The sequence below is a fragment of the Leucoraja erinacea genome, chromosome 19 (assembly GCF_028641065.1).
Source record: "Leucoraja erinacea ecotype New England chromosome 19, Leri_hhj_1, whole genome shotgun sequence".
Lineage (NCBI taxonomy): Eukaryota > Metazoa > Chordata > Chondrichthyes > Rajiformes > Rajidae > Leucoraja > Leucoraja erinaceus.
Window position 1 is genome coordinate 15,810,743 of NC_073395.1, and position 27,204 is coordinate 15,837,946.

The 27,204-nt window shown below is 39.3% G+C and overlaps 1 protein-coding gene across 3 annotated transcripts in view; it reads left to right on the plus strand.

The window, feature by feature from the left end:
- braf (B-Raf proto-oncogene, serine/threonine kinase) overlaps nt 1-27,204 on the plus strand; it is an 81,762-nt gene that overhangs the window by 47,131 nt on the left and 7,427 nt on the right. For 2 of the 3 annotated variants that reach the window (XM_055650377.1, XM_055650376.1), the window contains 11 exons: nt 1,520-1,679; nt 3,781-3,820; nt 5,971-6,090; nt 10,618-10,754; nt 13,189-13,306; nt 14,391-14,475; nt 20,644-20,820; nt 21,273-21,319; nt 23,786-23,904; nt 26,021-26,152; nt 26,870-27,004. In XM_055650377.1, coding sequence (XP_055506352.1) covers nt 1,520-1,679; nt 3,781-3,820; nt 5,971-6,090; nt 10,618-10,754; nt 13,189-13,306; nt 14,391-14,475; nt 20,644-20,820; nt 21,273-21,319; nt 23,786-23,904; nt 26,021-26,152; nt 26,870-27,004 — 1,270 coding nt within the window. The remainder of the gene's footprint in view (nt 1-1,519; nt 1,680-3,780; nt 3,821-5,970; nt 6,091-10,617; nt 10,755-13,188; nt 13,307-14,390; nt 14,476-20,643; nt 20,821-21,272; nt 21,320-23,785; nt 23,905-26,020; nt 26,153-26,869; nt 27,005-27,204) is intronic. The other variant, XM_055650378.1, reaches the window with a different exon arrangement.

The window sequence follows — 27,204 nt, forward strand, 5'->3', positions numbered from 1 at the left end:
GCGACTTTGCTTTCAAGGCTTTGTTCCACTTCTATCCACTTAGTTGCACATTCTTCAGACTTCTTAATGCTTTTCTCACTAAATTCAATTACCCTGCTGCAAGTTTCCACGACATGTATTCCACAGAACAACAAAGAACCTTCATCGGAATCTCCAGTAAAACAGGCATCAGTAGAAGCAGTCTCAGCCATGATGTGTGCACCCTGCCTAGCTAGCCTGAAGCATGTGATTGGCCAACTGGCGTCCGACTCAATGTTAAACTTGCTTTGATTGGACTAAAAATACCCAATTTTTTTCCAGTTTTTCTCTAATTTTAATAAAAATGTGCAAGTTTTGTTCTTGACGAGTTTCAGGGATGTTTTATATAATATTTTTACACAATATGTGAAATTTTCATGTAGTCCCGTGAGTTGGGTCATGAAACTGCACAAAAAAGCTCCTCGGCCCACAGCCTAATAAGGAAGAGAGATGAAGGAGGAGGAAGAGGTTTAGTGAATGTTTGAAGTTGGGGAGGTGAGGCGGGCAACTAGAGCGAGAGAATGTGGTGGCTGCAGAGATGGTCGATGCAATACTAGTCTTTCTAAATTCTAGATTCTGGATCAGTCAAAGTTGATTTATTGGTAGCAAATATAATGTGACTGATCAATAAAATGACCCGGAGAAGAGGTAACATAACACTCATTAAGAAGTAAACACTGGAAATCTTTAAAGTAGTGGTAACACAACTCTTTTCCTTGCTGTGCTTTGGTGTCGAATTTATATAGATTTTCAGAATGAAATTGTTTTTTTTTAAGTAAGGATGTAACCTGCAGGGCACATCAGTATAAACATATTTGTATTTTCAAAGGGCATGCGATAAGGTGTCATACAACAAATTGTTATCAAAATGTATAGCTCACAGTTGAGAGTGATGAATTGGCTTGGATCGAGGATTAGCTCAAATGTACAGTGTTGATAAATGGGCCATTTCAGATTGACAGATTGTCTCATAGTCTGCCACAAGAATCAATGCTAGAGGCCAGCAATTTGCAATCTATTGGCTACTTTTCTTATGTTTTTAAGTTTGAATGGCAAGGATATTACAGGGGAGGAAAAAAAGGTTGGAGGGATCATGAGGGTTGACACTGAAGGGTAAAAGTAGAAGTTGAAGTGGCGAGAAGGATCAAGTGTGTATAGAAATGTACTATACACAAGGCCAACTCTTCCTTCGGACAAAATAATTGGCTATTTGAGTAACATCTTGGAAGCAATGCACAGAGCACTCTGATCATTAAATCATTTGCCATATAGGTGTATTCCACTGGTCCCAGCATTAATTCCTGGCCTCACCTTGTTGGGTACTTTGGAATGGACACTTTCCATGGTTGAATTATCATACTGTACAACCTTACAGTTTTGAACCATTAAACAATGCTGTTGCCTGTATTTGGCTTGGGTTAGAAGGAAACAGCGAGATGAAAATTTGAAATTTGACCTGATACTGAGGGTATGAATGAAATGGATATTTTTATGTTTACAGGTCCCTTTCCCACCCCATCACCTCCCCAACAAAATCAATTCCAATCCCACAGCCTTTCAGACCTGGGGAAGAAGACCAACGGAATCAGTTTGGACAGAGGGACAGATCATCCTCTGCTCCAAATGTACATCTCAACACAATCGAGCAGGTCAATATTGATGTAAGTATTTCTCGCATCAGCTTGATGTTTGCCATTGAGTGTTCAATAGGATAATAATTCCATAGTACTGTGATCAAAGGCCACAATGCAGAAGAACTTAAATTGAAATGCTACCCTGTAATTGGGTCACACCAGCACAGACATCTGAGATGGTGTAAGATGAGTTGTTAAGAAAGCTCCTTTTGCGATGGCCATTAAAAGACCCAAAGCTACTGCTAAAGAATGAACACGTTTTTCCCAATGTTCAAGCTGATGCTTATTCCTCAACCAATGGTACTCAATTGATAAGATATCCAATCTTTGCTGTGGCTCGAACTTGGCAACCAGATATTCCATGTTACATATCTGCAGTTCAAAATTATTTAATTGATTGTGAGGATGTTTTGAGACACCTCTCTATAATATCTGATTAGTATATGGGAACATGGCGATTGACCATGTGGTACAATGACGGATTGTATTGTGCATCTTTCTTGCTCTGTTCATTTGGAGTTATTTCTCTTATTGAGAACTTAGTAAGAACCTGTTAGGCTATACATCTTTCATCCACCAGTCCTGAAGTCTTTCTGCAAACGTAACTGTCCTGGTAGGCCCATGGATTCTGCCAGCTCCTGCCCGCACTGAACTCCTATTTCCTCATACCTTGACTCTATCTTTTATCTCCTTGTCCAGGTTCATGGTCTGCCCCCAGGCCTAACCTCTAACATGTCTACACCGTCCCCCCGACCTCTCGGTCTGAAGCTGAACGCACAGTCTTCAGCAGAGGGTTTACCTTTGTTCCCATGCGCCCACATTTCATTGAGTTTCAAGTTTGCCATGACGTTGAGATCATCTTCCATTGCCTCTGGTTCCAGTACTGTTTCTTTAGCAAGGAATCCGTGACCCCCACTGATGACCCTTTCTCCTATCTTCAACGTTCTTCTTCCCCTTGGACATGCCCTGCTAGTCTTCTACTTTCTTTCAAACTTTTAATTTCCAACTCTCCTACCGTGGCATCAACTGCATTGACTTATCCACTCCCTTCACCCACATACCCTCTCTTGACTCCTCTCACTTTCTTCAAATGAAAGAAGTAGCCATAGCCACTGGCATGGGTCCCAGCTATGCATGCCGCTTTGTTGGTCATGTTGAACACACTTTGTTCCTAGCTGGCCACAACACCACTCCCCAATTGTTTCTCTGCTACATTGATGATTCCTGCACCCATACAGAACTCATCAGTTTCCCTCCGCTCACATTTAGTTTTGATCATCTCTTTCCCCCACACGAATATTCCTTTCGTCCCACTGTACGTTCTTCTCATCCCACTGTACATTCCTCTTATTCTGCATTTCACTCCTCGCATTACTTTCTTGTCGGGTTCCACCGTTTGCACCCATGGTTCTATCTCCCTCACCTGTCTCATCTGCCAATCAACCTCTCCTTACCTAGATCCACTAACACTTCCCAGCACTTGCCCCATCTTTTCTCTTCATCTCGTTCTACCATATCTCCCCTCTACCCTTTCAGAAGAAGCAAACTGATCCAAAATATTGGCTGTCCATTTCCCTCCACAGGTGCTGCCAGACCCGTTTAGTTCATCCAGCAGTATGATTTTTGTTCCTGGAGGATTTGTATCATCAGTGATTTTGATAATTATTTTATTCTATCATTGTTCCCCTGGAAGCCAAGACATTGAAAATGGGGAGTAACATTCACCTTGAGAGCATTACAGAGGCTTAATGTTGTGCCTGAGTCCGAAATGGGATTTATTTCAGTCAGAATGACCAACGGTGAGAAACATGCCTGTTTGACTTTCTCCAAACCTGCCCAAATGCACTTGGCTGAGGTCATCCAGATTGGGACAAATGAAACTTTTCTGATTTCTATAACTCATTTACACCAAGTCTTATAGCAGATAATTCAATAGAAAGGAGTTGTGCATGCTGCATCTTAAACTCTTCTGTGAAACAGATGCTGATGGTGGTTAACCTTGGACCACACAATCTCTGAAACCTGCCCCTCCAGTGATGAAAAATCATTTTTTTCTGTAATCCAGTTTCAACTAGTTGCTAGAAGCACAATACAACAGAGTGGCTAATATTTGATCCTTCTCTCCTAGGGTCTGATCCGAGACCAGGATCTACAGCGAGGTGATGGAGGTAAGAACTTGTTGTGTGACAAACAGATCTTCCAAAGGTCTATGTTTCTTTAAAAAAAATGTTTTTTAGTTCCGTTTTGTGCTATTCCTGTCTTTCTTTCTTTCTCTCTGTCCTGTCCCTTACTTCCTTAATGAGTGATTCAAGATGCTATAGACAAAGGCCATCAGCTCATTCCCTAGTTCCTGCCAATTAGCTTTCCTTCAAGTCCTCATCTAACCAATTTCTCAAAGCTGGGATTGACTGTCCTTCGAAGCAATGAGTTCTGATTAATGGACAATATCTGCCCCCAAAATATTCATGTTTGCAGTGCATTCTGTGGCCAATGAAGTACTTAATTTTGATATAATGCTAGAGTGATGCCATCTAAGGACATGAACAGATTTTAATGGAATGACAATTACTTTTGGCATTTGGAAAATGGAAGAAGTCCCAGGACATAGATGCAGGGCAGTAAGTTATTAGGTTTGGACATCTGGCCGTTAACTTTCCTCTAATAATATCAAAATAAAAAAGCAATCCAAGCACTTTAGGGATCCTTTTTAATAAAATTGGTCATTTTACCTCGTACCCAGACGTCAATTCCTTGCTGGCAAATTACTTGCCCACTTGCTTTGTCTGAGGTGTGAGTCTGTCTGTGGGTGGGTAAACTGATCACGGATGGTGTTGCAACTGTGTCATTAGTGATTTCCATGCCTACATTCTAGGAATCCCAAAACGCTGATGAAGAGCAGGATCCTAATCTGTCTTTAAACCTTCCATAACACAATCACTCTGCCTCAAATGTGTTGTGATCAGTGAGCTCAGCACAAGGGACTGAATTTAATGGACTGTCTGCAAATGTGGTTCATTAAACGTGCAGGTTGTTTGGAATAATTTCAAGTTGTGTCTTCCCTATTGATGCAAATAAGATTGTCATGTTCTGTCATTTGATGTAGACATCGGGCTTACAGTTTTACTTGTTAGGGCCGTGCACCTTAGATCCCAATAGTTTCCTGCAGTCCACCTCCAGCACAACCTGTGGAGCATACAGGTGGACCTGCAGCCATTGCTGTGATGAGCAAGTGAGAAACCACTGGGGTCACTAGTCATCTTTAAAGTCAGGCTGATCCCACTTCTTTTGATACAGCAATCATTTAAAGGCCTAACTATATATCACCCCATTTTGGAATGCCATTAGCTTGTCCTTTTTATTTCAAGAGAGCACGGCTAGAAAATTGTACCTGCAGGAAATAGCCCTCCTTTGTTACTATCTTATCCCAGTGACATTGTCTCTGATTTTCAGCTTGGTCCCATGTTCAGAGGTACTTGGGAACCTCTCAAAACACCTGTGTTTCAGAGTTGATGAAGAGAAGATGATTAACTTTTTAAGAGTAGCCAGACATTCTCACTTCCACCATGGGTTTAATTCAGTTACTTTATCTGACTGAGCACATATAAGATAGATTGGATTTTTATGGTCTGCATTTGGTGAATTGAGTTACATTTACAAACTGAAATACTTCGAGTGCTTTTCTATGGGAACTGCTAATCACAGTGTGAAGTGACGCTGTCCAAGCCCATGTTGCTTTCAGTCTGGGAATGGATGTCGAAAGAGGTCATTTCAGGCTGTTGTCAGAAATTGCATGGTCATGTGATCAGCCTCTAGTTGCCATTCGTATGGAATTGAACCTGTGAAATTAGCAGGAATTACAATTGGCAAATAAAAATAATTCTACTGTTATATTGAGGGAAGTCAAAATGTTAAAAGCTGCACAGTAATCCCATTTTAAGCATAGAGCTCCTTTACGGAAAAGTTAATCGGGCATTAAATTTGACACTTGGTCATTTCAAACTGAGCACCACTCGGCAGATCACGAGGAGTGGCCCTGTTGTAAAGCTACTCCATAAAACGGCTATGATGTCTGTCCACTTGTATGTTCCCCAGTTGATTTATGAATAAGGGATTAAATGGGACTGGTGTGTATATGTAAGAACTTTAGTCATTGCTCTTTTACTGGTCAGAAGTGTTGATGGACATGCACTGTACGAAACAAGGGAAGATCCCCCAGCTGAAATCCTGCATTTTTTTTTTTGCTCTCCAACAGGAAGAAACCTTGTTTACAGGGTTTATTTTCCTGTTCCTTTACTCCTTTTCTTTTCTCTTCCCACAGGCCCCTTGACGCAGCCGGTCAGGTGCCTCAGGAAATACCGCTCTCGGACTCCCAGCCCTTTGTTGCAATCTTACCCCAATGACATTGTCTTTGATTTTGAGCCTGGTCCCGTGTTCAGAGGTACTTGGGAGCCTCTCATTGCATACCCACCTCTGCACGTTCCTCAGACATACTTTACATTGCACCACACTGGTTCTCTCACCACTGCTGCTTCACCTGAGATTCACGGCCACTCCACGGATCCAGGAACTTTGGAACAGGTAGTTTGATCAGAAGCAGTATCAGGCTGAGGCCTTGCAAATGATGCATCCCCGGTAGTAAAACCGGCTGCAAACATGATTCACTGGGATTAGCAGATAGATGCCCCAATAAGTAGGCAAACGTTTGCGTTGGTAGCTTGTCAGGACCATTTGGAAAAGGGAAGAATTTTAGTTTTTATTTATCACTATAGACCTGTCACCGAATCAGATTGGGTAAAAGAGAATTCTGAATCGAGAGTCAACAATGTTTAATTGTCATGCACTGGCAACAGAACAGTGAAATTCTTTCTTGCTATCGTTTTACAGGGCCATTATTATACATTACCAAATATACAATCATTAATAATACAGTAAATTAATTATCAGAAATATCTACTAACCAGATCATAATAGTGTAAAACCAAAGTCTGTAGTGCAACCAAAACAAAGTCCAGAGTAGATCATAGTGGCTGAGGTAGTGTTGTCTAGTGTTCAAGATGGTTGCTGGGGGCCACGGATTTAAGGCTCCTGTACGGTCTTCTCAGTGGGAATAGCAAAATGAAAGCATGGCCAGGGTAGTGTGTGTCTTTGATGACAGCTGCCTTTTGAAGCAGTACCTCCTGTCATCCCTTAAATTGTGGGCAGGTCAGATAGACTGATTATTGTCTACTACTTTCTGCTGCCTGCTTCGATCCTGGGCATTCAAGTTACTGACCAGTCAGTAAGCACTCTACTGTACACTTGTAAAAGTTCAATAGTGTATTCATCGACACACCAAATTTCCTCAAAGAAAGTGGACGTATTGATGAGCTTTCTTTGGATTGCATCGATGTGCTGAGCTTGGGCCAGGTCTTCGGATGTATGCATGCTTAGGAACTTGAAGTTGTTGACTCTCTCCACTGCTGACCCATTAGTGGACAGGTTTATGGATTTCCGGCTTTTCCTTCTTGAAGTCAACAATCAGCCCCTTCTTGCCAAAGTTGAGAGCAAGGTTGTTCTGGAACCATTCAGTCTCCCTCCTGTACTTTCATTATTACCTATTATTTGTTCAACAATAGTGGTTTTGCCTGCAAATTTAAAGTTGGTGTTGGAGCTGTTCTTGACTACATAGTCATGGGTATAGAAAGAGAAGAGCAGGGAACTGGGGTGCTTCTGTGTTAATGGTTATCAAAGAAGTGTTGTTGCCAATTGGTATTGATTATGGTCTTCTGATGAGTAAGTCGAGAATCTATAATTGCAAAAGGATGAGCAGAGACCCAGTGCTCTAAGTTTGATAATAAGCTTAGAGTAAATGACCGTGTTGAACACTCAGCTGTATTTGATAAACAGCAGCTAGACATTGTTGTTCTTATTGTCCGGTGTAGAATGTAGAGCTAGTGAGATTGCATCCCTTGTTGATTTGTTGTGGTGGTAGGTGAATTGTAGGGTTCTAGGCCCAAGCACTATATCATGAACGTTAGTGTCACTGCTTGTTAGTAATTGAGGCGTGTCACCTTGCTTTTCTTGGACACTGTTATTGTGGATGTCCTTTTAAAGTGGGTGGGGACCTTGGACATTAGTAATGAGAGGTTGAAGATGTCTGCAAATCTTCAGCCAGTTGCCCCAAGTAAGTTTTAAGAACGTGTGCAGGTACTCACTGTCAAGGCTGGATGCTTCTCCAGCCTACTCGAGAAGAATCTTCTAACATAAGCTTTGGTGACTGAGATTAGAGTGTTATTTGGGGCTGTGTGGGCCTGACAAGGCACATCAATGTTCTTCCTTTCAAAACGATCATAGAAAGCATTGAGGTTGTCCGGGTTTGATACATTGCTATCACTTGAACTGCTTACCATCGGGCAAAAACAAGCAATAATAATGTGCAATTGCTTTCACAGCTGCAACACGTCCATCTGATCCTCCATTTTAGACCAAAAGTGTCTCTTTGCTTTCCTGATAGTTTTAATAAGGTCATCCTTGAACTTTATATGACCCTGTATCGCCAGACAAGATCTGATCCCCAATAGATTGTTGAGCTCATGCAAGGCTTCTTGTTAAGGAACACTTGAATGGTTTGGTGGGAACCCACTCCACCACGCACTTCCCATGAAGTCGGCAACAACTGTCGCGTATTTGTCCATGCCCATTGTCGAGTCCTTGAACATCACCTGGTCTACCGATGCCAAGCATTCACAATATTGTTCCTTGGCATTCCCTGACCAACTCTCTGCAATCCTCATCACTGAAGCTGTGTTCTTCAGCTGCTACCAATACAGAGGAAGAAGGAGCACAGCCAGCTGCTCTGATTTTCCAAAGTGAGGGCGAGGAGCAATGATCATGATCAGAATATCCATTTAGCAGTGGATTGACTTGATTTTGCAGTCTCCCATGGCAAGAACTATACCCACAGCTCAACCTCCAAAAGTGATAATTACATTCTTTATCTTGTTGGCTGACTGCCTCCAGAAAAACTGCAATAACCAGCCAACATTGAAAAGCGTAATAATAATTCATAGAGAAACAGGCTCTTTGCCCACAAATATGAAAATACTCTGTATGAGCAAGGAGTCATAGGGTGTATAGATCAATGTTGTTATAATACATTGTGGACTTGTATTCAGGGGTGGTGTGGATAACAGTTGATGAAAAGGATCGCATTGGGCTTTCTTGAGGCCGACAAACAAAATACTGCTTCTGGTCAGCACCTGGTTTCTTGGTCAAACACATTCCTGTACTGTTTTATAATTTAGAGTCACTCCTTAAGTTGAATGAAAGAGACTGTATGCCTTCTCTCTGGGTTATCTGCCTTCCAATAAACACCAATTATCAGACCTATAATATCCTTTTTGGCAAAACAAAATCAAATTATTGATTTAAAATCATTTTGAAGAAGAAATATCCTTAGAAAGTAGAATTTAGAAATGACATCCATTGACATGATTTTGGTGTTGAACCTAAACCAGATTAAAAGGTTTACAGTTTCTGTTGTGTGCTATTCTTACATTCTGTACTTTAAGCTTTGGGGGCTGGGAAGAAATATTCTTCCATAAATATTTTTATCACTCCCCATCTATTCATTAAAAGCAAGTTATCAGTAGGGGTTGTCTGATAATGTTTAAAAACAACAAAAGTAGTGCTCAGGTCTTCACCTCTTGTTAAACTCTGTCATTTTGCTTACTTTAATATAGATGGAAAAAAATAGCTCTTGGATGGTGCAGTCCCATAGGTGCAGTCTGTCGGTGGGGTACAGTCCCTTATGTGTCGCCTGTTGGTGGGGTACAGTCCCCCAAGGGTGTCGCCTGTTCATAAGTGATAGGAGCAGAACTAGGCCATTTGGCCCATCAAGTCTCTGCCATTCAGTCGTGGCTAATCTATATTTCCCTCTTAACCCCATTCTCCTGCCTTCTCCCCATAACTCGAGACGCGTACAAATCAAGAATCTATTTATCTCTGCCTTCTGTGGCAATTAATTCCACTGTTGATGGGGTACAGTCCTTCGGGTATCACCTGTTGGTGGGCAACAGACCCACAGGTGCCGGCTATTGTGGTAAAGTCCCTTGGGTGCCGATTGTTGGGGTACAGGCCCTCAGGTGATGCTTGTTGGTGGGGTACAGACCCAAGGGTGCAGGCTATCGGTGGGGTGCAGTTCCTCGGGTGCTGGCTGTTGGTGGGGTATAATTCCTCGGAAAACTTGCTAGTACCAGAAAGATGAAAATATCTTGTCTCCAAAATCGTATTTTGATCCATGATAGTCTAAGACCCATTGTAATCTTTCAACCAAGGTCCACGAACTATGGCAACTTTGCTTGGCCCTCCTGTGCTGAGTGCCCTGCCTTAGCTAGTTTTGCAGTCCTGTTTATCAGTGAGTTTGCTTGTTGTGTAAAGACAGCCTTAGCAACAGCCTATGCCCCAACTCTCCATGAAGTAATCTTAAAATATGTAGTTGCTGATTTATAATCCTTTTAAAAAGTGGCTTTATTGAGTTATGAATCCTGTAGATTTCCATCCACTGGTTTTTTTTTTTTTTGTTCCAATCTGAACTAAAGGCTTGAAGAACGAAATAACCTGTTGCCCACTGCTCAATAACGGAGTAGGGTCTGATACTAATAATATTGCTACACCGCAATAGAAACAAAATAATTCCATTTGACAGCTATAACTTCACGCTTCACTCTTTCTCTTTCCCTTCTCCTCCACCTCAATCACAAATATGGCATTAGTTATTTGCATGGTCACACCTTTTTTTGGGAGCCACTTTGGCTGCAAGGTCATTCACCTGTGTCGTACCCTGCATGGGCTGTCAAGGTTATAGCTTAGCTCATTGCCTTGTAAGGATCACTGGTTACAGTAGTATTCATTGCTTTCTTTCTTACCTATTAATTCTTCTGTTCCTGTTCCCATTGTAACCTATTTAAAAAATATATACAAACAGGGTCCACAGCAGGGCTTTCTGCCACACCACCTGCTTCACTGCCTGGATCTCTGTCCAGTGTGAAAACATTGCAGAAGTCACCTGGCACACAGCCTCGAGAGAGGAAGTCATCATCATCTGAGGACCGGAATAAGATGGTAAGCTCTTGCCCTTCGTGCAAGAATGATGAGAGACTGAGATGCTGTATGCATGTTGTGACCGGGGGATAAATCCCGACTGAAGGTCTGTAGGCTGTAGAGGGTGAACTCTCCCAGAAGATGTTAGAACACATTGAACTGTACAGCACAGAAATAGGCCTGCAGCCCAGAATGTCTCGCGTCACAATAAACTAATCTCTTTTGCCTGTATATCTCACCGATATCTGTCCATTTCCTGCATATCCATGTGCATATCTAAAAACCTCAAACACCACAGCATGCACACCAGCCCAGACAGCAGGTTCTAGGTACCCACCACTCAGTGTGTAAAAGAAAACTTACCCCCTCCACATCTTACCCCCTCCATAACTTTCCATCTCTCATCTATGCCCCCTGGTGTTTGACATTCCCACCCTGGGATAAATATTCTGACTCTGACTGGAATCTGACTGGGCTCTCGCTCTTGGCCACTTCAATTTTATGTGACTACCCCCTTGTCTTGCAACCATGAACCTTTGTTTGAAACTCTTCCACTAGTGGAAACGTTTCAACATCTACATTGTCTTGCCTCCTTATCATCTTTTATATATCAATAAGATCTTATTCTTCTAAACGTCAAAGAATATAGATCTTATTATTATTTTCATTGACAAAGAATATACAGCTAGCCTTTCCAGCCATTTGTGTTGGGGCAAACCTGCAAGAAGTAAGCTGGTGAATTTCTCCTAAATCTTCTAAATGCCCTCCATGGTTAATATAACCTTTCTTGAATGATACACTAACATTGGGGGGGTTCATTAGGGTTTTACCCATAATTATAATGGGTATTTCAGCAAAGGAGGTGTCCACAGACTGGTAGAGTTTTTCTTTAACCTTTGACCTAGTAAGTCTACATTTATTAGAAATTCTATATTTGGTCTGGAATCTTTTCATTCTAATAATTTATAGCTTGATAGGTTGAAATCATCCTCCCCATTTCTCACTGCCTCATTGATCATTGGTTACCCATAAGCTTTGACATGTTACAATTTGGTGTCCAGTCAGTTGAAGAAATCTTGAAGTTTCCTGGAGAATCCCCTGGATTTCCAGGTGACAAATCACAAAATACCAATTGGGTGCAATTTAAGACAATCCCTAAATACTTCATCTGGGAACCATTCAAGTAAATATCTTGCACTTCAAGGGGTTCTATTGATTTCCCCTTCAATCACTCAAAACAAGAATTTGAGTTAGGGGCCTTATTCCTAATCCTCTGTGTGGATGTTCACAGAAAGCAAATGTAAACTGTTCCCAACAGAGGGAAAAGTACAGATCCGGACAGTGGATAAATTAAATGAAATGAAATGAGAAGTTCGGACTCATTATGGGTGATGAATCCAAATGCAGGGGATGAAATCCTTAAAGAAGAGTACGTGCTCTTCACAGTGTCTATAATGTAATCAATGATTATAAGGGAAAACCTTTTGTTCAACACACTGCAGAACAAGTTGGGATTCATGACTTGACTCTTGCAGGGATACAGTATTACAGGTGCCAGTTTTTGCTGGAATATACTTCCCAAAGGGATAATTATGCCTGAGCTGTCAGAGTAAGCATTTCATTTCTTCCAGGTCGAGAATCAGATATCTTTGCTCCTGGTAGCTTGTTCCTCAACCATAGTTCCATGGGGACAAGTAATAGCCAATATTGTACATTATATAATTATATAAAGTAATGTTAAATGTTTCTTAAATTAAACTTAACTTCAGATACTTGAATATAAACTTACAAGAAGTACACAGGAAGAACGGATTTTGCAAGAAGTCAATGTTAACATACTTCAATTGATTTCATCAATCAGGATATTGGATGCAAAGATTATTTATCAATTCCCAGAAAGAAGTAGGGTCTTCTTGCATTTGCTCCAGCATTGAGCAAGTTCATGGCTGATCTGATAATTGTCTTAATCCAACTTTTCTCCCTATTCCCATTGACCTGATTGCAGTTTCAACCTCAGACTTGAATACACTAAATTATCCAGCCTTCACAACTCCTTCACTAGTGTAGGCTCAGATCTCATTACACCATGGCACCTGCTTATTTTCTTGACCATCACTTTTGATGTATGGAAAGCAATGGTTTCTCCGTGTGTGCCAGGAAAAAGATGCTTAAGATGAAGTGGGCTTGGCTGGGGCTGGGGTTGAATTACATTGTTCATTGTCAAGTCATTGTTGTACAGATTTAGGCACAAGGCCAATACCCTTGAAAGTTGCCCGCCCCCACCCCCCCCAACCCCGGTGTTACAGAATTCTGAGAATGCCCGCAGTGCGTGATGGTGGCATGCTTCATGTGATTGGCATAGTTCTGAAAAGTAAGTTGGTGTGAATGAAACTTTCAGAATGAAATATTTAATATTTAAATACGCAACACAAGTTTTATAATCCTCTCTTTGTAGAAAACTATAGGCCGAAGAGACTCCAGTGACGACTGGGAGATTTCTAACGGACAGATCACACAAGGCCAAAGGATAGGATCAGGCTCATTTGGAACAGTATATAAAGGAAAATGGCATGGTATGGAACATGAAGTACTGAAGAGGTTGTCATTGCCTTACAGGGGACCATTGTAAAAGGGAATCAGTAATGCAAATGAATACATCTGAATATCTCAGTGATCTAAAACACTTGGTGTATGGTTAACCAATGCAGAGGTGTTTTAGAAATTAACAGTCCTGTCACCTCTCTGAGAATCATCTACTGTATATATTGTTGTGTTTTACAGATGGGTGTTCTTACACCGCCATAATATTTGGGACAAAGACCCATCATTTATTTTTTTGCCTCTGTACTCCACAATTTGGGATGTTTTCTATTACAAATTTCAAATCGTGGAGTACAGAGGCAAATAAATAAACGATGGGTCGTTGTCTGAAACATTATGGAGGGCACTGTATAAACACTGCTGTAATTTCTATATGGTGAAACCAAAATGTATAAAAATGGCCTTTATTAAACTCTGACAATGTGCACTTTAACCACGTGTAATTTTTTTTTTTTTCTATTACAAATCTCAAATTGTGGAATACAGAGGCAAATAAATAAATGATGGGTCTTTGTCCCAAACATTATGAAGGGCACTGTATGTTCATTCTTAATGAAAGAAAAATACCGTACAGACTCTTGATACTAAAATCAAGGTGCCCTCTTCCAAGTAAATGGAACATTCTGCAATTTGCCCTCACTTGGAAGCACAATTTGCAAGGCTTGCTATCACTGTGAAAGTGAAGGGGGAATATATTAAAATATATATCTTTTGGTTTTCATTCCAGTTATTTTGCTAATCTGTCTCATGCTGAACAATATATCAGCAGCTTTAGATTTTAGTTGATGAATTGGTTTTAAAACCAAAGGCCTGCAGAACTCTGCCAAATGAAAGTATTGCTTTATGTATTGAAAGTGCAGTCAGGATTGAACCTGGGTCTCTGGCGTTGTAAGGCAGCAACTCTACCGCCGTGTCATTGTGTGGCCACATTTGAATTAGAAGAATGTGTGGCTGCAACTTTGTTCCAGAATGAGTTAGTGCAAGCTTTTGAAGCTAACCATTCATCCAGCCTCAGTATAAGAATGCCCATGTGATATAAATGCTGTTTGTTCACAGGTGACGTTGCAGTGAAGATGCTTAATGTTACAGCTCCAACACCTCAACAGCTACAAGCCTTTAAAAATGAAGTAGGAGTTCTCAGGTAAGAAGACTGAACAAGCCTGGAAGGCAAAATCTGAGTTTCACATTTATTGAAAAAAAACATTAATGATTATTATAAGATAATGCATCATTCTTAGAGGGATACAGATTATCCATTGTCATTAGAGGTATGTGCATGGTGTTTTGACATTAAGGTTTTCTGTTCTCCTTGGAGGTATTAAAATGATTTACGAATAAGATCTTTCTGATTTACTCTATCCAGGACCGTTGTAATTTAATTACAGTTTATTAGCTGTTGCCACTGGGCCACACGTGTTTCAAAGAAAACAACCCCAGCATAATCCAATATTTCATTATAACGAAAAAAAATCCAATCTTAATATGTCTTTGTAAATCATCTTGTCATCTTCAACACAATCACATATTTTACATTATGTGGTACAGTATATTCAAACTGCGGCCTAAATAATGTTGAATACAGATCCTGCACAATGTCCCAGCTCTTACATTCTGTGGCTTGACCAGTAAAGGAAAACATTCCATGTTGTTTTGGGGTTTAGAACAAAAAATTTGCAGGCATCTTATCCACCTGCTCTGCTGTCTTTTGAAAATCAATCCACAGTTCCAAAGTCCCCATGTTCTTCTGCATTTGTATATCCTTTTTTATTGTTTTATATTTCCTTGCTCTGTTGTGCTTCCGCAGATGTAGTTGGATGTAATTTATGAATTTATGAATATACCCCAGTATTTAAATCATTATTCACCCACGTCACCTGTCAGTCATATGCCGATTTTTAAATATTATTTGCAAGTCCTTTTATCATGACTTAAACCTAAATAATTCCTAGATATTGCCAAAAACAGGGTCCTGAGTACTGAACCCAAATGAATCCTATTAGAAAAACAGTCGAACAAATACCGGAGGTCTCACCTTCTGTAGTTGGAACATCAGAGGTGCGAATGAGCCAATTAAAAGAGGTAAAATTCTGGCACAATTAAAATCATTAAATATGGATATTGCGTTCCTACAAGAGACACATTTGAAACAACAAACTCAGATCAGATTAAGGGCAAATTGGATAGGTCAAACCTATTACTCCTCATTCACCTCTAAAGCAAGAAAGAATTCGGAAGGGCATACCTTTTAAATTAAAGAATTCCATATCTGATAAAGAGGGAAGATATGTTATAGTCACAGGAGAAATTTACAATACACCAATACACCATTAACTATGATAAATATTTACGCGCCTAATTTTGATAACCCACAATTTTTTAGGAAAATAATAGATTTAATCGCAGAGCATAATTTTCAAAATATAATAATGGGGGGAGATTTCAATTGTGTTATAGATCCATATTTAGATAAATCAATAAAGCTAGGGAAGCGTCTTGTTAAAACCAAGACCTGTGAATTTTTAAATACTTATATAAAAAATAATAACATAGCTGATGTTTGGAGAATAGCAAATCCAAGTGGTAGGGAATACTCATTTTATTCATCAGTTCACAAAAACTTATTCGCGAATTGACTATTTCTTACTGGACACAAAATTGATCCCGTATACGAATGAACCATCATATCATAATAGTATTATTTCTGATCACTCACCATTGACTTTTATACTTAAAATTGAGGGAATGCCGAGTATAAAGCCTTTTTGGAGGTTCAATGCACACATATTAAATAACCCGCAGGGTTATGAGTATATAAAAGAACAAACAAAACTTTTTTTCGAAACAAATGACACACCGGGTATTTCTGCACCGCTATTATGGGAGACCTTTAAGGCATATATTCGCGGTGTCATAATCTCTTACCAAAGTTTTCAAAATAAGGAAAATAAAAGAGAACTTCAGCGGATAGAACAGAAGATAAAATTACTAGAACTGGACAATGCAACTGACCCAACCATAAATAAACATAATAAGATAACTTTACTGAAATATAAAGTCAATAGAATATTATCGGCTAGAGTAATAAGAGTATTCCAAATTACAAAACAAGCACACTTCGAATTTGGGGATAAGCCACATAAACTGCTTGCGAGGCAACTGAAGCAACGAGAAAAGGAAAAAACTATTACAAAAATTAAATCGGACAATGGTGAGTTGCTAACATTGCCTAAGGATATTAATAAGAGGTTTGCCCAATTTTATCATAATTTATACACATCCAAAATAAAGACAGATGTAAGTAAAATTACAAATTTTTTAGATAATTGCAAGCTCCCAAAATTGGGTAGTTTAGAACAAGAGCAATTAGGAGCACGGATTACTAGTGAAGAAATAAAACAAATAATAAACTCATTGAAAAATGGGAAGACCCCAGGACCAGATGGCTTTAGTAATGAATTTTATAAAAGATTTCAGGAGTCTATTGTACCAAGATTATTTAATTTATACACGCAGGCTTATACTGAAAATAAACTACCAGAAACCCTAGCAGAAGCAACAATAACGCTTATACCAAAAAAAGATAAAGATTTAGAAGAGCCTGGTTCTTATAGAGCTATATCACTTCTAAATACGGATCAGAAAATTTTAGCAAAGATTCTAGCTAGAAGGCTAAATAATTATATTAACAATTTAATAAAATACGGATCAAACGGGATTTATACCCAAAAGACAATCATTTAATAATTTGAGAAGGCTTTTTAATATAATGTACTCTCATAAGAAGGACAATGAAGATATCTCAGTGGTCACGTTGGATGCAGAGAAGGCATTTGATCAAGTAGAATGGCAGTATTTATACAAGGTACTCCAAAAATTTAATATGGGAGAGAATTTTATCAGATGGATTAAACTACTTTATGACAGACCTACGGCAAGAATATTAACTAACAATACACTATCTCCAAAATTTTACTTATCAAGGGGTAATAGGCAAGGGTGTGCCTTATCACCATTGCTATTTGCCCTTATGATAGAACCGTTGGCCGAAAGGATTAGAAATCACCCGAATATTCACGGATATAACAGCAAGGACTCAAAGAATAAAATTTCATTATACGCGGATGATATCCTTTTATATATTACTAATACACAAACGAGTATACCCACCTTATTAACACTAATTGAGGAATTCGGCTCTTTTTCAGGATACAGAATAAATTGGAATAAAAGCGAAATTATGTCTTTAAAACCACAGGATTCGAGACACTTACTAAAATTCCCCTTCAAAATTGCAACAGAAAAATTCAAGTACCTGGGTATTCAAATTACGAGAAGACACAAATCATTATTTAGTGCCAATTTTATACCACTATTAAATAAACTGAATGATACGATTAAATTTTGGAAAACGCTTCCACTCTCATTGATAGGCAGAATTAACGCTATAAAAATGACTTTCCTACCACAATTAATATATTTGTTTCAAGCAATTCCAATATATATTCCAAAATATTTTTTCAAAAAATTAGATTCCACTATCACTAATTTTATATGGGACTACAGAACACATAGAATTCAACGAAAGCATTTGTGCAAATCTAAAGAAGTGGGGGGTTTATCATTACCTAACTTTATATATTACTACTGGGCAGTGCATATTAAGAACATAATATACTGGCTAGATAGTTCCACTCAGCAGTTGGAGTGGATAAGAATGGAGAAAGAGGAGTGCTATCCGCACGATATAGGAACGATCCTGCTCTCACCGATAAAATTGAATAGTATAATATATAAGAAGAACCCAATTATTCACAATATAATAAGAATTTGGAAACAAATAAAAGCATCCTTGAAATTAAATAATTTATCAGTACTAACCCCACTACTGAACAACCCCGCATTCAAACCTTCTCTCATCGACAACACATATCAGCAATGGGATAGACTGGGGATTAGGAAAGTAGGGGACATGTATGAAGTGGGCAAACTGTTATCATTTCAACAATTAAAATTAAAATTTAAATTGAAGGATAATCAATATTTTAAATATATACAGGTATGTGACTTTATGAAGAAACATACACATAGATTTCAAACTATATTTTTAGATCCTTTAGAAGAAGCAATGAATATTAAGGCTGATTCACAAAAATTAATATCATACTTTTATAATAATATATTAAATAGAGAATCACCCTCAACAGAAGCATTAAGGGAAGATTGGGAACAAGAGCTAATGACAAAGATCTCGAAGGATAGATGGGAAAAATATTTGATGAACACACATAACTGTTCTATTAATGCAAGACACAATTTAATTCAATTCAAATTATTACATAGACTATATTATTCAAAAACGAGGTTGAACAAATTTTATCCAAACGTCTCTCCCAGATGCGATAAATGTTTGTTTCAAAACGCTAATATAACACACTCATTTGTTGGATGTACAAAGTTGAATAAATTTTGGAGTGATATATTTGATATATTTACAAAGATTTTCAAGTCAAGAATAGAACCCAAAACGGAATGGATTATATTTGGAATAATAGGAGAAGATACCAATTTAAATAAAGATCAAAATGTTTTTTTTAATTATGGGTTAATAATTGGAAAGAAATTGATACTTAAATTTTGGAAAAGTACAACCACACCAACTGTTAAAATGTGGATTAGGAATATGATGGACATAGCACGCCTTGAAGAAATGAGACTCCGACTAATAGATAAATATGACCAATTCTTAACGAGTTGGTCTCCTTTCATCGACTTTTTGGAATCATGTGATGCAGCGGTGCCGTAAGGATTGCCGATTTCAGTTCATGACGCGGATAGATCTACATCTCCGAATACAGATTTGAAAAATTCTCTTTTAAGGGGCCTTCTCTTCTATTTCTACTCTCCTCTTTCTCTCTTCCTTTTTTTTATTTTTTATATACACACTTCACGTTTTTCTACTCTCTGCCATCTATTTTTCCACTTTTTCCCCTTTCTATTGCTTTCTTTTTCTTGATCTGCTTACTTTTTTCTTATAACATAAAACTAGAGGTTGTACATAGAATGGATTACGGTATTACATAGTTGGCACCTAAAATTAGGCGCCACTGTACTGTTTTGTGCTGTATTAACTTCTAATAAAATAAACAAAAACAAAAAAAAAAAAAACAGCCGACGGACATCGTCCTTTTCTTCTTGCCCTAGGCTGGAATTTGGATCGGGTTTGCCACTTTCTGTGTACTCTCCTCTCCTTTGACGCATAGATAAGATAGATTGTCAGAATCATTTTCCCAGGGAATGGGACTCGGGGAATGGGAAAACTAGTGGGCACAGGTTTATGATGAGAGCGAGAAGTTTATAGCTGTTTAAAAGAATGTTTTTCACGCACAGGGCGGTAGATATCTGGAACAAAATGCCAGAAGAAGTAATGGAAGCAGAAAGAATTCCAACATTTAAAAGGCATTTGGACAGATACTTGGATTAAAAAAAGGCGTAGATGGGTCTGGACCTAAGGAGGCCGTGTGATTAATGTAAATGGGCATGGGCGCGATGGGCAGAAAGTACTTGTTTTCTGTGCTGCATTTCTTGATTCTATGTATCGCGTGGGTGTTTACTTTTTCTGCCCAAACTACCATTTTCTACCTTATCAAAAGAGTCAAAATCCCATCTAGACCACGTCAAACACAGCCCACACTGGTTACCTCCTTCGAAAATGAACCGTCAGTCATACATAATCTTCTGTTAAATTCATGCTGTCTGTTCTTAATTAATTAATGGTTTTCCAAATGAAAATGTATACAGTTCCATGAAAATTGATTCCAATAATTTGTCTGCTCTCAAATTTAAATTGGCTGTAATTATTCATCTTGACCCTAAACTGTAAATTAATTGGGGCTCTGTGGATGGTGCAATTGTATTAGATTTATCTAGATGACGTCTCTTCCCATCTCACCACCATTCCCACTGTATGGTTCATCAGACGGCAGTTTCTCCCTTCACGTGTAAATACCAAACTGCTGGTGGAACAGCGGATCAGGCAGCAAATGTGGAGGCAAAGAATTTGTTGAAGTTTCTAGTCGGATCCCTGCACAGGCAGTGAGTGTCGGTAGTCCATTTAAATTGTGTAGAGAGGCAAAGAAATAAATGTATAAATGTCTCAAACACTATGGAAGGCACTGTATAATCTAGTACCACTCATGTCCAGTAAGACATTTTAACTCCTTGGCGCTCTGAATCGTTTGGCTCAGCTCACAATGTTGAACCGCTGGGCTTTAATGGATGGTAAATTAATGGAATATTTTATCTTGTGTAGGAAAACTCGGCATGTGAACATCCTTTTATTCATGGGTTACACCACGACTCCGCAGCTTGCCATCGTGACACAGTGGTGTGAGGGTTCCAGTCTGTACCACCACCTTCACATCATTGAGACCAAGTTTGAGATGATTAAGCTAATTGATATTGCCCGCCAGACTGCACAGGGCATGGAGTAAGTCTAATGTTTCAACCTGTTAAAAGTTTAAAACTCAAAGCAGAAAACAATTGACTGCTGGAAATGGTGTTGGTTTGGCAGATGGATGGCTGGAATAGCGAGCCTCCTGTGCATGGTGTCTGGCTTGGTGTAAGCCAGCTTTCACTATATTTGCCATTTCTGACCAGGAGGACGTGGGCCAGTTTTGGGAAGCAACCTCCTTGAGCTGTGTCACTCACAGTTGACAGTGCCTCAATGACTGTGTTGAGAAAGGAGGAAACAAACTTTGATTAAAAAAAATGGCATAACTGTGTGTGACCTGAAATGTCCAAACTTGTAAATGGACTGTATTGTTGAGCAACACAGGTTGAAAAACATCGACCATGCCTCTAGCAGCCTTGTCCTGTTCTTCATGTTTAAATTGTTGACTAACATTAGACAGATTGCTAATGATTATTCTTTTTTTACAGCTACCTGCATGCAAAATCCATAATTCACAGAGATCTGAAGAGTAATAGTATCCTTTCCTACTTGGAGTATTGGCATTACACCACCAATGCACAGGACTCCTGTAACGGCCTATTTGTAAACCTTTGTCAAACAGGCCAGCATGGCTTGTTTTTAATCAGAATCAACATGTTGCTGAATTTCTTTCAGCGCGAGAGTCTCAAAATCGTGGTCTTTTTGAAAGGCGAAACAATATCAAGGAGGTAAATGGCCTTCTCCTACTCCTATTTCATATGATGTTCTCATCTGTTCTTGATCAAGGCCTCATCCTGTGACATAAGGTGAGAAGTAGGAATGTTCGCTGAAAGTTGCATATTGTTCAATTTGTTTTCAAGTTCCTCAGATAATGAAGGTCAATAACCATGCAGCAGGACCTGCATGATGTTCAAGTTATGTTGCCATCTAACGGTAATATTTATGGCTCATGAATAGAAGTGAAAGGATATAATCACCTCTCTTTCTACAACACCATCATCCACGAGGAATGGTGAGAAAGGGTTATTTTTTACGAGAAACTTAACAGGACCGGGCACATGAATATGGTAGATACAAGTCACAGGCTGGCTATTCGGTGGTGAGTGATTTGTCTCCTAAAGCCTTAGGGCTGTTGACCTGCAATACAAATTGCAGGTCAGGAGGGGTCAAATGCCTTTCTCTTTGACTGGAAAAGGGCAGATCTAATAACATTGAAGAACCCAAAGTATTTTTAAAATATTGGCTCCGTACCCATTCATTCATTTTTCCACTGCACCACCTAATACTTTAGCATTCATTCCATTACCAATGGTGCACTGTGGCTGCATTGTATACCATCTACAGAATCCATTGCAGCATCTTTTTCAATGGCTTCTCTAGCCACAATGTTCATCTAGAAGGTGATAGTACCTCCTGGTCATACCTCAGCATGGGAGAGCCAATACCTATATCTCTTCCAAGCCACACACCATTCTAAACCTATATATCTGTGTCTATACTCTGACTAGTCTATAAAACCCTGACTGATGATGGCCATTGTGCCAAAAGCCTTCTGACCATCTTATCTACCTGTGACACCGCATGTTATACTGCGGTTGTAATTTCAATAGTAAAGTTAGATGGTGGGGTGAAGATCTACTTGTGTTCTTGTAGGGCTAATGCACACAGTATCAGTGTACGTACAATTGACATCAAGTGCGTCTGATGTACTGTTTGATGTCACAGTGGCCTCTGTATAAAACTGCTGGTTGTAGGTTTGCTCCACGTCCTCTGCTCTAAATTCAAAGAAAATGGTCATGTTTGTGCTTTCTGCATTAAACTGGCTTCATTAACTCTCTAATTTGGTCATAAAATGCCCTGTTGAACTGCTCTAGAAAAAAAAGATGCCTAGACTAATATTTTCCCCTCAGTCAACATGATTGGAACATAGGACATAGAAGCAGAATTGAGTTATCAACTGCATGTGCTGCCCTATCATTCGTAAGATCATGGCTGATCACCTCATTAGCACTTTGTAGCTCTACCCCCATATTATTCAAAGTACAAAAATCTATCAATCCCTATATTTATATCGAGTAACTCTGCCTACCCCAATCCTCTTCTACAAAGATTTCAAAGATTCATCACACTTTGGGTGGGGAGAGTTCGTCTCATCTCAGTCATGAATGGCCAATCCCTATTTTGAGATGGATAGGAAAGGTTTAGAGGGGTATGGGCCAAATGCAAGCAAATCGTACCAGCTCAGGAAGGCACCTTGGTTGTTGTGGACAAGTTGGGCTGAAGGGACGTTCCATACTGTATTTTTCTTAAGTCTGAATTCTGCTTCTGGAAAGCCTACGAGGGGAATCATTAACCATGCATCTACGTTCTTGACCAACGTGAGAAATGTGCGTGTTTCCTTGTGATCACTTCTAATTCTTCTGGTATCTGGAGAGCGTAGGCTCCTCCCAGTAGTCAAATCCCCTCATCCCCAGAATCAATCTGGCAAATCTTCACCCCATTCCTCTCTTACATTGTACTCCTCCTTAGGTAGGGTGACCTATTCTAGGTGCGTATCTGTGTGGATTTGAGTAAGAATCCTTCAATTTGAATCATCTTGCAATAAAGGCCCATGTACATTTGCTCTCCTAACTGCATCCACAGTTCATCTTATGTGATTTGTGTACAGTGACAGACAAGTCATTTCAATCTCTTACTTTTGAAGAAATTATTTCCCTTTCTTTGACTTCAAAATTTTCCACATAATTTGGAGCCATAGAAAACTTTTCTATGGGGTATGGTTTACTGCTACTTATGAAGGCGTTTGCACGTTAAAACTGCTCAAAAACACTATATAAATGCAAACTTGCGAGGGGAGTGTGGATTTATCTAATCTTGGATAGAGAAGAAACAAAATTATTCTGTCTTCAGCACCTTTCTTTGTACATTGGTCAATGGCTTTTGGGGATGAAGACGTGTAATTTTTAGCAATATGTCTGAGTTCCTTAACTTGAATTCAAAGATATTTTTTTACATGAAGATCTAACAGTTAAGATTGGAGATTTCGGGTTGGCGACAGTGAAATCCCGATGGAGTGGGTCGCATCAATTTGAACAGCTGTCTGGTTCTATCCTTTGGATGGTGAGTGATTAATCTATGTCTGAAGCTCATTATGAATGTGGTAAAAAAGAACCATGATATATACATATTTAAGATAATTTAATTTTCATTATGGTCAAATCTAGTTTTAATTGGATTATATTTAAGACATGGTTGAAGGGAGCAAATGTATTATGGTCAAATGTGCAGCAGAGGCAAAAGGTGTGAATGTAATTAGTGAGGGCACAGTCTAAATAAGCGTGTGTCGGGTTACATGAATGAACAAATAAACCGGGAGAAGAATAGAATAGCAGAATAATTCATTTTTAATTGGAGGACTAAGGAAAATTACAGATACATGGTTTACCAAAAAGCACACGGCTGGAATAATTCAGTGGATCAGGCAGCATCTCTGGAGATGTTTTGGGTCGAGACATTGCAGTTCATTTTAGGGTTTGACACTGTCACAATGAAGAGATTCACATGTTGTATAAACACTCAGTTTAATATTTAAACAATGCAACTCAACAATTAGTAGATAAGGGCAAGGTGGGTGTTAACGTGTTGACTGTGAAGTGAAGACTAGCTCCGTCGTCTGTTGCACCCCGTCAGCTGACCACCCAGGTCGGCGTTGATTGGTCGGCCCAGATCATGGCAGGTCCACGTAAGTGCTCGAGCTCGACGATCAACGGTTTGAGACCAATGTGGCTCTGCTGTGTCGACACAACACACATTATGCAGGCAGCTTTAGTGTGCTTGTGCTGTGTCATTTGATGTTTGAACAAGTTCTTACAATTGCTTGCATTTGTGCTTTAACACTTGTGATTCCAACATATCATTGCTACCTGCTTCTCTTTTAAATTAAATCTGTTACAATGCTGCTTAAGAACCCATTGACTTTGTTTGTCATTGTAGGGAAATGGTCATTCTATGCAACTTTCACAATGTGAATTTTTCTTTCGAATGAAAAGTTAGGCAGAACAACAAGTCACCTCAAAGGTCCCGAAACGTGATTTTAAACTATATCTACTTTAAAAACAATTTTACCTGAAAAAGTTTTTTCAACCTGGCACCAGGGACTGGATAATGGACAGCAGTTCCCAGAATTGCAATGACTAGTATGGAATTCTTGTCCCTTGTTCCTTGTGATTTTTCCAATTTTAATCCAATTAATATATTAACTGTAACAAATTGAATGATGAAGAATAAAGAGTACAGGTGGTTACTAATAAAAGACAAACTACATTGTAATTTCCTCTTTCTTCAGAATCCATTGTTACTTTAGGGAACTGTTAACCAATAATTCTCACCTTTCATGTTAATTTAATCTGCTTGAAACACAAACAACTTTAGCTCTGAAACAATTATTGTATGCTTTACGAAGGTCAATTCATCCACTTCCACACGCTGTAACCTAAGCTTCTCGGTCACAGTTTTGTTTGCAAGCAAACACTTAAGCACACGTAGTTCCTGTAGTCTAAACCACTTCAAAACCAGAAGATGATCACAACAGAAAAAAACAGAACTGATCGCATGCAGGAACAAAGTCAAGGCTGCAAAGGGTTAGCAGCATTTAGCCTCTTATGGAGGACAGTTCTTGCCCACATATGGTCTCTGCCAGTCTGTTGCTGCTTTTGATGTACAACTGCAGCCAGGGTGACCCGGTGGACTGGCACAGTCCTCGTTGCTTTGCTGCCCTTATTTGCGGTCTTTCATGGTGGCCTCGCAAGGGTGAGGCTCTCCTCCAATTCTGGAGGTAAAGCATTACTAATAGCTGGGAATTGGTTTTCTTGTACCTGGGATATCCCAGCAGATCCAAATGTTTTTGCAAATATAATCATTCTTATTTGCTGCAATGCTATTTCTTATAACAGCAGAAGTCAGGGTATCCTCATAGATGAATCACAGATAGTAGCTAACAGAATGGTTGGGAATGTAAACAACCTTTTTTAATTGCAAGGAAAATTGAGTATAGTTTAGGGATATCTTGCTCCAACTGAAGGGTGTTGGTGAACCATATCAGCAGTACAGTAGAATGGCTTACTAACCTTTATTTAAGAATGAATACAGTTGTATTAGAGGCAGTACAGAATAGAGAATGGGTTCACCAGTAAATCTGAAATATAACCTTGCTGACCAAACCTTCAATTTCTCTTAGGCCCCTGAGGTGATTCGAATGCAAGATAAGAACCCCTATAGTTTCCAGTCTGATGTCTACGCCTTTGGGGTGGTTCTGTATGAGTTAATGAGCGGACAGTTACCCTATTCCAACATAAATAACCGTGATCAGGTGAGTAATCCCATTCCTTCTGCAAAATTCCCTGTACACCTCCATTTATCTTTCCCCCTCTCACCTTATAGTTATGCCCTTTAGTGTTGGGCATTCCATCCTTGGAAAAAGGTTCTGACTGTCTACCCGATCTGTGCCTCTCATAATTTTATTTACTTATATCAAGTCTCCCCTCCTCTCAACCTCTGAATCAAGTGCAGCATTGTTCTCTTTTGGGGAGCCCACAAGTTCTTATCATTTATCTAGGTTGGAATGCATCTCACTGCCACTGGGTCAAACTAGGGAATAGAGATTACACATGCATCCTGCTCATAGGCTTCAGTGTGTTTCTGCACCAGTTTTTCATATCTCAGGGAAGTGATGTTCCTTTTAATTAATATACGGATGTTAAAAAATAAAATGTTAAATTTAAATGGAATATAGAAAGCCCCATGTATAATAAAATATTAACCTGCATCATATTCCAACTTAAATTTAATCTTGTGAATATATTCATAGCATCTCTCCATTCATGAGTGACCCAGTATACTGCCTACCATTTGAGCCAAGGTAAACCATTTGGTGACCAAGAAATGCTTTCTGAAAAGTTTCTGTGTTGAACCAGAGGTAGGACTAGCCCCATAATCCTGCCACCACAGGGTCATATTTGAACCTTCATCGTCCAAGTTTAATAGTTCATTGATTTCTAGAGATTGAACTTTCCGACTTGTCTCTTAGATAATCTTCATGGTTGGCAGAGGTTACCTGACCCCTGACCTCAGCAAGGTGCGCAATAACTGTCCAAAGGCAATGAAGCGGTTAATGGCAGATTGTCTGAAAAAGAAACGGGATGAAAGGCCTCTGTTCCCTCAGGTGAGTGTGGATTGTCTGGATCTTGCTGCATGTAGCATGGACTACATTTATGGAAGAGTAGAATTGAACATTGTTCAATCTTCAATAAACATCACCGTTTCCCATGATGGAAGTGTTTAGGCCCAGATCACTCCCCAGACAAACTCCTGCGGTGATATCCTTGGGCTGGGATGATTGACCTCCAACAACACCCACACTCC